At 42.0% G+C, this 10,884-nt stretch overlaps 1 protein-coding gene across 3 annotated transcripts in view; it reads left to right on the forward strand.

Moving 5' to 3' along the window:
• SIAH3 (siah E3 ubiquitin protein ligase family member 3) overlaps positions 1-9,295 on the forward strand; it is a 78,956-nt gene extending 69,661 nt beyond the window's left edge. For 2 of the 3 annotated variants that reach the window (XR_012158995.1, XR_012158996.1), the window contains exon 2: positions 8,298-8,608. Coding sequence is in view for 1 of the 3 variants with exons in the window: in XM_073344664.1 (XP_073200765.1) it covers positions 8,524-9,117 (594 nt within the window). In the remaining 2 variants the exon portion in view is untranslated. Of the gene's footprint in view, positions 1-8,297 lie in introns of all 3 variants that reach the window. The other variant, XM_073344664.1, reaches the window with a different exon arrangement.
• The last annotated feature ends 1,589 nt before the right edge of the window (positions 9,296-10,884 follow it).

Consider the following 10,884-nt stretch of genomic DNA (forward strand, 5'->3'; position numbering starts at 1 on the left):
ATGGATGGTCAACTCCTCAATCTCCGACGTCTCCAAACAAAATCTAAGATCACGAGAACTGGCATCACTGATTCAGTATGCAGATGACTGCGTCATTCTCACACACACAGAGGCTGACCTGCAAAGTACCCTAAACCTTTTTGCAGATACCTATCACAGCCTGGGTCTCTCTCTCAACATCGTGAAAATCAAGGTACTCTACCAGCCCTCACCTGCATAAACTATTCTTCGTATTCCACAAATCACCATCAGTGGAGAACCCCTGCAAAATGTGGGCCATTTTCCATACCTTGATAGCCACCTCTCCCAAACAGTGAGCATTGACACAGAAATTGAAGACAGGATCCACTGTGCCAGCACATCCTTTGAAAGACTACTCAAACGAGTCTTCAATTATAGGGATCTGCGAACAGGCACCAAAATCTTGGTTTACAATGCAATTGTCATCCTCACCTTTCTCTATGGGTGAGACCTGGGTAAACTATAGACGGCATCTCAAGTGGATGGAATGGTTCCAGCAGCGCTGCTTCAGGAGGATTCTTAGGATCAGCTGGGAAGACCGATGCACTAACATTAGCATTCTCTCTGCAGTCAATATCAGCAGTATAGAAGGGCAGGTCATGAAACACCAACTCCTCTGGGCTGGCCACTGTGTATGTAGGCCTGTATGTAGGCCTGACACTTGCCTCCTGAAGCAAGTACTCTATTCTCAGTTAAGTCAGGGAAGAATGTTGGCATACTGTGGGGCCATGCGGGTACCCATAACAGTGCCGCTGACTTGAAGGTATAAATCATCCCCAAATCTGAAATAGTTGTGGGTGAGGGGACAATTTATACCTTCAAGTCAGTGGCATTGCTATGGGTACCCACATGGCCCCACAGTATGCCAACATTTTTATGGCTGATTTAGAACAACACTTCCTCAGCTCTCCTCTCCTAATGCCCCTACTCTACTTGCGCTACATTGATGACATCTTCATCATCTGGACCCATGTACATTGGCCAAACTGGACAGTCTCTACGCAAAAGAATAAGTAGACACAAATCAGACATCAAGAATTGTCACATTCAAACCAGTAGAACACTTCAATCTCCCTGGACACTCAATAACAGACTTAAAAGTCGCCATTCTTCAACAAAAAAACCTTCAAAAACAGACTTCAACGAGAAACTGCAGAACTGGAATTAATTTTCAAACTTGACACCATCAAATTAGGTCTGAATAAAGACTGGGAGTGACTGGGTCACTACAAAAAGTAATTTTGCCTCTGTTGATATTCACCCCTTCTTGTCAACTGTTGGGAATGGGCCACATCCACCCTAATTGAATTGGCCTCATTAGCACTGACCCCCTTTCCCGCCTTACCACACTTGGTAAGGCAACTCCAATCTTTTCATGTGCTGTGTATTTATACCTGCCTACTGTATTTTTCACTCCATGCATCTGATGAAGTGGGTTTTAGCCCAAAAAAGCTTATGCCCAAATAAATGTGTTAGTCTCTAAGGTGCCACAAGGACTCCTCATTGTTTTTGCTGCTACAGGCTAACACGGCTACCACTCTGAAACCTTAAAAAGGGAGGCATCAGCCCAACAAACTGGGAGGACTCAGTGCAGAACACACTGGTGCCATATCATACACCAAGCCAGAGCTCACTCTGTTTCCTTCCCTTCTTGTCCCATACCCCTATGCCAGGGATCCTCAGTTTTCTAAGGTTCCACTCCCAGTATTCCTCTTAGCATTAGGGGCTGGAGGGCCTTGAATACTAGCCCACAGAGCTCTTAGGCGCTAGTAACTTCTGACTGGTCACCTAGTGACCCCCTTGGTTGCTAGAACTAGAAGCTGAACTCTGTCCGATGACTCTGGGATCTGATTGGCAGAACTCTAGGGGGTCCCGATTGGCTCCCTGCTTGTATTTAAACTGAGTGGAGGAACAGGAATTTGTCCATGCACTGGATTTTCCCTGTTTAGAACTGCTTTCTTTACACTACCTGCTCCTGCTGCATGACTCTGATCTCCTGGTAACCTGATCCTGCCTGCCTCATGACACCTGACTCCTCATATGCCCTCTGGCCTCTTTCAGACTCTGACCTTCTGGTACTGGACCCAACCTGACGCTCAACACGCACTCTGACCACTAAGTCAGATTGTTCTCATCCCAGTCATGACACCTATTCAGTCCCAGTTTCCCCCAAATTCCAGTCCAATCCTCTCCCATGACTCCTTGTTCCATTCTACACTCCCCGCCTCCCCCCTCAAGTCAGGATCTTGTCCACTCTGCACTCAAATCAGGCAGCTTGCTCCTTAAACTGCCTGGTCTCAACTGGTGGTGGAGGGGATGGGAGCATACAAGGGACAGGCTCCCTGTTCTTAGTACTGGTGCCTAGTCTCAATCCAGCCCACAGCAGCATAGAGAAAGTCCTATTATGCCTTGGGCTGGTGCATGCTCAGTGTGATGGACTCTCTGGGGAAATTTATCTATTCAAGTCTCTTCTGAGGATATGCAAATTTGATTTTCAGATGCTTATAACTTAGTAAACTTGGTCAGAATGTCACAGGAACAGCAAAAGGCACATCTCCAATGCAAAGGGTGCTCCCCTACCAAATTTCAAGTTCCTGCTCCAAAACAAGGAGAGGGGTGGACATTATGTTGTTCTGGTGGGCTCCACCCACCATCTCAAGATTTAAATAGGCTTATACCTTTTACCAGAGCTACATTCACTTAAAAACATTTGTGGAAAGTATATTTATTATGGAAGTTTCATAACTCTGTGACAAATATTTGTTGAAGTTTAAGAACTGTTAGAGGTCTGTCCTTTTTATATTGTAACTATTGAACCTCAATAAATATGGTTTTAATAATTAAATGGCATTTAATTAAACACTATAAGTGATTTTTTAATTCTTTGACTGCTGCTGAATGTCCCAAGTTCCATATTTGATGCAGAATGCACATTCTGAGCTCTGCTGGGATGTACCAAGAACCACCTGATGTTTCATTGATTTTAAATGGAACATCAATAGGATTCTACAGCACAGCGAATAGAGAGGAGGACAAGCAGCAAATTGGTTACATTTAATCAATTCCTTATCTGAGATACTTCATTTAAAGTGTGGCTCTCAGATTATATGAATGAACATCAAAACTCCATGAGGGAGACAATTCAGACATTGTGGACTTTAGAACTAGAATTAATTCATTAAGTGTGAAGAAATATATCAGTAATATGTGATTTGTGTCATAGATGAGGTGTGCAGGAGCTGGGGAGGGCATGGAAGTCTAATTCAAAGAGAACTCTGTCTGCCTTAACTGACAGGTAGAAATATGGGAGTGAGGGTCTACCAAGCCTGTTGTAATTCAGCACAAAAGTTCAAGCATCAGAGGAAGCAAGTCATTTGTGTCCATAAAAGGAACAGTGTCTGTTTCTCACCTGCACTATTTGTAAAATTCCATCTTATCAAGGTGCACTGGGCTGTCACTCAATCCGAATTTTCACAAAAAATAAGAAATGTAGGGCTGCAAGTGACTTTGAGAAGTCATCAAGTCCAGCTTCCTGCACTGGGGTTGGAGCAAATAAACTTACATGTCCCTGGCAGGTGTTTGCCTAACCTGTTCTTAAAAGCCTCTAGTGACAGTGATTCCACAACCTTCCTTGGTAACCTATTCCAGTACTTAACTATCCTTGTAGTTAGCAAGATCTTCCTAATATCTAACCTAAATCTGCCTTGCTGCAGATTAAGCCTATTATTTCTTGTCCTATCGTTAGTGACATGGTGAGCAATTGATCAGCGTCCTCTTTATAACAGCCCAGCCCATATTTAAACATATAAGGTCCCCCCTCAGTCTACTCTTCTCAAAACTAAACATGCTCAGGTTTTGTTTAACATTTCCTCATAGGTGAGGTTTTCTAAACAATTTATCATTTTTGTTGCTCTCCTCTAGACACTCTCCAATTTGTCCACATCTTTCTTAAAGTGCAGTGTCCCAAACTGGACACAATACTCCAGCTGAGACCTCACCAATGCTGAGGAGAGTGGGACAGTTACTTCCCATGTCTTACATACATCTCTCTTGTTAATGGGCCCCAGATTGATATTACCCTTTCTGGCAACCGCATCACATTTTGGCTCTTGTTCAGTTTGTGATCAGCTATGACTCCAGATCCTTTTCAGTGGTACTTCTGCCTGGCCAATTATTTCCCATTTTATATTTGTGTATATTGCACTTGTCTTTACTGAATTTCATCTTGTTAGTTTTGGACAAATTCTCCAATTTGTCAAAGTCATTTTGAATTCTAGTCCTGTCCTCCCAAGTGCTTGCAACCTCTCCCAGCTTGGTGTCATTTGCATATTTTTTCCACTTCATTATACAAGTTATTATTGAATAGTACCAGAGCTAGGAAAGACCCCTGTGGGACCCCACTAGATACATCCTCCCAGTCTGGCAGTGTACCATGATAACTACTCTTTGAGTACAGTCCTTCAACCAGTTGAGCACCCACCTTATAGTAATTTAATCTAGACCACATTTCTCTAGAATGTCATATGGGACTATGTCAAAAGCATTACTAAAACTTAAGAAAAATCACATCTACTGCCAAAATGGCAGTATAGAGAGAGTGCAGTCTTCTGGGAAGAGCAGGGTGTTGGGACTCCTGTGTTTTATCTTCCGCTCTGCCACTGATTTGTTGAGTGACCCTGTGCAAAGACTCCCATTGACTTTGACTTTGGATCAGGCCCATGACCGGTCTGAGCAAATAAGCAAGGATTTTGAGAGAATTAATTAATGTTTCTAAAGCACTCTGTGATCACTGGATAAAACCCAGTTATACAAGTATCCAGAGAGAGCTGACTATTAACAACAGTTGCTTGTCAGTCAGCAAATCCTTATTGGCCAGGTTCAGAGAGAGTCATCCCTGTTCACTGAGCGTGATGTTCTCATTTTCCTGTCAGCTAACAGAAACGAATAACACTACAGTTCTCAGTCATTACTAAACCAGAAGCCAAATTCTTCTCTCACATACAGTAGTGTAAATCTAAAATAGTCCGATTATTTATATCTCAGTAGTGCTAACAGGCCCTAATGAAGATGGCCGCCCCATTGTTCTAGGTGCTGTATGTGCACTTGTGGTGACACTCTCTGCTTCAAAGAACTTACAGTCTATAGAGTCCAGACAGACAAATGGTGGAAGAAAGGAAAGATTATTATCCCTGTTTTACAGCTGGAGAACGGAGTCATAGAGAGATTACAGTTCAAACAGAAAATGTGTGGAAGAGCCAGTCACTGAACCTGGATCTTCTTCATCCTAACAACAAGCCCAAACTTCCTCTCTCTCGTTTTGTGATTCAGCTGAGTTTGCCATGTATTTATAAATATGCCTTTTGGCAAATGGATCAGTTAGGCATTACACTTGATTGTTTGTTTTTAAAGAGAACCACAGTCCAATAAGCCATACCTTCAAAAAACCATGACAGGAGGAAGCTGTTTGAGTGGGTCAAACATGGAAAAAAGTTCATAAGTATTCATTTGAACACTTAAACTAATTCACTATTGTTATATTCATGCCCCTTTTTGTGTGTGTTTATGGGTGCAACTCATACCTGTGCAGAAAACCAGCAAAAGGCCTATATACCACTTAAATCTCAAGGGTTTTAGGAGATATTCTAGCAAATGAGTTTTCTGGCAGGAATGTTCATTGAGACTACGGATTTTAAACAAATCTTGCAAAATATGAAGTGAATTTTGAATTAATACGTGTAAATATTCATACCAGAAACTCAAAGCCAAAGGTTGCTGTTATCCAGTCAGACAATAGAAGAAAACCACGTGACCTTCATGTAATCAACCTATCTTGAAGTTTCATACTAATCTGACCTGAAACAAGATACCAACCTGGCATTCTTCACTGAAATGATTCAACAAATCCTTTCCAATACTGAATACATATGAGAAATTCACAATTTGTTTGTGGAAACTTCACAAAGCTAGGAAGAGGTAAAATTCAGTGAATAAAATTATTCATTACAAATTATTTACCCAGCTCCTGAGCCACTAAAGAATGATTGTCATAGCATGATATTTGCAGAGACATGTCTTTTTTTTACTACGATTCAGATGGCTGAGCTACCATTATACACCATGCTAGTGTAACTTATCAAATTAGGAGAATACATTTTTAAATTCAATTACACCCTCAATGGAAATGGTTTCTCTGACTCTGGTAATCTTTGGAGAGGAATTATACACAGTTAATAAAGCTTTACATTTCAAAACCTAATTTTGAATGTTATTCCAAAGGTTAATTTAAGATCCCTCTTCCAAAAGGGAAGTTAAATAAAACTGATAGACGGTTGGAGTTTGTTGAGTGGTTGAGAGGTTTATCAGCATGTGAGTAAGAGTTCATTAGTTTTAATTAGTATAATCACTAATGTTGCATTAACAGTTTGCTGAGTGAAAGTAATTGCTCACACCCATTGTATTAGATGGGGAGATCAGAATTCATTTTATGAAGCAATTAGCATTTCAGCAATTTAAAAAAGGGCCTTTTATGATCTGCTGTCGCAATAACCTCCTTCACCAAGAGATTATTTAAATTAACTATAACTTTCATCCAAACAGGAAGAAGGAAGAAATGCAGGATAAAGTGTGAACCTGTCATCTCCGATGGTCCCTCTATGATAAGCAAGCCACTAAAGGCAGACACCTTGATTAGTTTATAATGACCTACTTTATTTTCCAGGCAATGCTGGTTATTTATCAGTCTTTAGTCCAGAATCTTGTTGGAAATTTTAAATTCTTGGATTTTAACACAACAAAGTACATAAAAAAAGAATGAAAAAAGAACACAGCATAATAATTTGGAGTAATAATTCTCCAAAGCAAGTACTAGATGGTTCAGTACATGTTTAAATGATCCATTACTCTTTGCATCAAATATCGAAGAAAGTAGATGTACAGGGTCTCAGTGAGAACCACCTATTATGCAGCAGCACATTTAACATTGCCCTCTGGCCACTGTAGCTTTAGAGGTTACATATCAAAATTCAACTGCCTGAAAAGCCTGGACTCTACAATCATGCCTTTCGAGTGAATATTGACCATTTACATAGTGGGGCAATTTACGAGTGGATACCCCCCAGGATGTCTGGGGTGACAAAGTCCAAGTGCTGTGGAAATAATAATGGAAGGAGACTTCAGTCCAGAACGTGGGACAGAGTGGGATAGTTAGGCCTCAGCAACTTGACATTCACAAGCGAACGCCAAATGACCTGATAAATTCCCAGTTCTACTAGAGACATAATCAGGAGAGGGACGGATGATAGATGTTCTGATACATACTGTTGTTTCCTACTTCAGGTGAAATGTGTTAAAATGAATAGGATTGCTGGACAAAGTGTCAAAACATTATATCAACACATTCATTTCAGCACATGGCTTGTTCTGCAGCAGCATGCTCATTGTCTCTCATTGCTTTTGCTGGTGCATCAGCACCTCCCATGGCTGAAAATGGGGGAAAGAGACTTGGGTTTCTAGTAGTAAACTGCCACTAGTGTCGAGTGAACTTTGAAGGGTTGAATATCCCCTGCATTCTTCTCCCTCTGTCACTCACAAAATCCTGTGCTGAGGAGGTGTTGGCAGGGCCCCTCAGAGCAGTGGAGCTTGGAGTTAGCTCCCCATTGAGATGTATGAGACAGTTCCCATCACTCAGAGCTATTGTTTCAGGATGCCCACAGACTGAGGCAGAGGTCACTGCATCAATTAAACTCAAAAACATAAACTGAGTGTTTCTTCACAACCATGAGGATAGAAATTTGTATTTTTTTGTAATGCAAGCTGAAATGTTGACACAATCACAGGACTCCAAGAGCTGGTGTCTCTGTGCATGGGCTATTGTGCCACTGCCTTCATCTGTCATGTGTCCACCTTTAATATACATGGATTAAAAAAGCAAGATTTAGGCACAAAGTATTTTTATTCATAAAGAAAAATACTGAGGCCACCCTACACAATAAAAATTGATTTTGGTTCACAAATGATGTGTTATACAACATGTTATTTCAGATAAAAAAAAGTTTGCCAGAGTGTCTCCTTAAAGGGCAATAAAGCCATAAATATTGCATTTCCCTGTTAGGAGCTCTAAGAGCCATAAGTGCATAAAATGCCCCATGCTCTCCTTGTTTTTTACAAAATACAGATTTGTTTCCCTTGAACTAATGCAGTTGCTTTTTAAAACACATGCATCACTTTCATTTAAGACGATTTATTGCAGTCCTGCTGGTTTATCTTTTCCCCTGCAGAACGAGACAGCTATTGGCACCTTTTGCTGTCTGTACAAGTCCACATCTTGCTCACAGTGGGTCTGTCTGATCTCAAAGGTGCTGAGTTCCTTCAGCTTCCATTGATGTCAACAGGATTTGCAGGTGCTCAGCACCTCTCAGGACCAGGACCTGTAAGTATGTTCCAAGTCAGTGCCTGGTATGGTATCCTCAGCTTTCATCTTGTTTTTTTCTCTTCTTCTTGCAGTATGTATCAAACAGGCATGCAGTCGGTCAGACCTCCACGGAGCAAGGCAGCCTTCATTCCCACCATCCCCTCGAGACAGTGCACGACCCGCAACTGATTCCTTGCATGTGCCCTCTGTTTTCTTGTCAATGGGAAGGCCATGTAGAAGTGGTGGTATCACATCTGAGACAGACGCACCGGATCAACATCCTTCATGGGGCAGAGATTGTTTTCCTGGCCACAGACATGCACCTCCCTGCACCAACAGATTGGATAATAATGCATTCTTGCCTGGGCCACCATTTTTTGCTTGTGCTCAGGAAGCAGGAGAAATACGAAGGCCATCCCCAGTTCTTTGCCACCATGATGCTGATTGGCACCCCCACACAAGCCGATAACTTCACCTACAGGCTTGAGCTCAACAGGAATCAGAGGCGCCTGAAGTGGGAAGCTACCCCGAGATCGGTACTGGAGTGCGTGGACTCTGTCATATCAGACGGCGATTGCCTTGTCCTTAACACCTCACTGGCCCAGCTCTTCTCTGATAATGGAAGCCTGGCTATAGGAATTGCAATAACTGCGAGCAAAGTTCACGCTGCTGAAGCAGAAATGTAAAGAAGAAGACACTGTGCTTCAGCAGCTTGAGAAAGCCAGAACTCATGGACTTTTTGGGGGGTCTCAGGTCTTTTGTGGTCTTTCGTACTTGTCCACAGTGGGCATTATGTAAACATCCAGTGATTAAGGCCTTTGTGTAATGTATTCGCTGTTTTGTTAATACAATTTTACGACACATTTCAACGGTGATAATCAAGTTGTTGTCTCCATCAAAATAGCCACTGAATCTCTTGAGCAGAGACTGCCAGCGTGGAAAGAACCAGCAGGGTGACTTGTAGAATCCTTGGTTTGGATACACTATACAGATACTTTTCCTTCAGTGTCTGCTTAAAATCCAAGTACGAATGAAGCTCTCTGTTCCTGGTAGTAAGGTGAAATATTTCCTATGGGACAGAGGCTCCTGCTTGGCCCATTTGTGGGTGTCACTCATTAGCAACTCCGTAGGAACTGGGGGGACTGCAATTAGTTTGCTTAAAATGGAGCAAGTTGCAGCTGTCCAAAGCTTTAAGGCACTATGCAAGAAGATGGCAATACTCCATCAGACCTCAGCAGACGGTCTGCATAGAACATTGCATCATATGACCCACCACCTCTAGGAGCCACTATCACTATTTAAAGGCAAGGGGAAATCACAGACCCAATATCAAATGGCAGATCATATTTATCCCACAGTTACTGTTTATTAACAACAATAACAGCCATTATCATTTAACATGGATAATGAGGTGGAGACTAAAGCCCACTAACAAGCTGGGCCACATTGTGCTAGGCACTATACAGACATATAATAAATGGTAGCCCTTTCCCCCAAAAGCCCATAGTCTAAGGCATGTCGACACTGCAGTTGGGAGCTTGCCCCCCAGCCTGGATAAACAGACACACGCTATGATAGCTCAAGCTAGCACACTAAAAATAGTAGTGTGGACATTGTGGCAAAGGTGGTGATGTGTGTTAGCCACCTGAGTACAGACCCAGTAGGTTGGGTGGGCTTATACTAGGGCAGCTCCACACTGCTATTTCTAGACATACCCTAGAGGACACGCTTTGGCCTCTCATTATATAGAACAGGCACAGATGATCCATTCATCCCTTAGATTACTCCGTCCATGGAAGAAGAACCCACTACCTCTAAAGAGTATTCACTCCTCACTGATCTAGAGCCTGGAAATCCTAACGCTTTAAATCAGATCCCACCACCCAGCTGACGTCATTTTGAATCAAATTAAGTTATATTCTCGTATCGCTCTTGAGAGGGACTGGCTTGCTAGGGGAAAACCAATCTGTCTCTAAAATCAAGGTATCCATAATCTATCATGAGGGTTTTCATTGTTTAACATTTATTTTCTCAAATATTCAAAGGGCATTTTTCAGAAAAGAAATCTAAAGCCCGCAAAGGTTTCCAGGATAAGTCTTGCAGCTTGATTGTGCTGTTGTATTCCTGGCCCTCAGCCTCTTAGCTTTCACTCATTAATACAGATTTTAAAGTGACAGCTGGAATATCTACCTGCAATATGACTCTTTTTTCCTCCAACTTTACATTTCCCCCTCTTCTTCTATACATCCCCCTGCTCAAAAGTGTTCATAGGACACCAAGTGAGAGTAGTGTCATGAAAATTTGTGGGTTTTTCATATGAGCTATTCTTCTGTGATAGCTTTTGATTCTGACCGATTTCTGGTATTGAATCAGCTCCAATACCCTGGATCTGAATATCCCCAAATTTAAGGTAAGTTCAGATCCAGATGTGGAGTTGAACTTTGTGTCTGACC

Source organism: Lepidochelys kempii, chromosome 1, assembly GCF_965140265.1.
Source record: "Lepidochelys kempii isolate rLepKem1 chromosome 1, rLepKem1.hap2, whole genome shotgun sequence".
Classification (NCBI taxonomy): Eukaryota; Metazoa; Chordata; order Testudines; family Cheloniidae; genus Lepidochelys; species Lepidochelys kempii.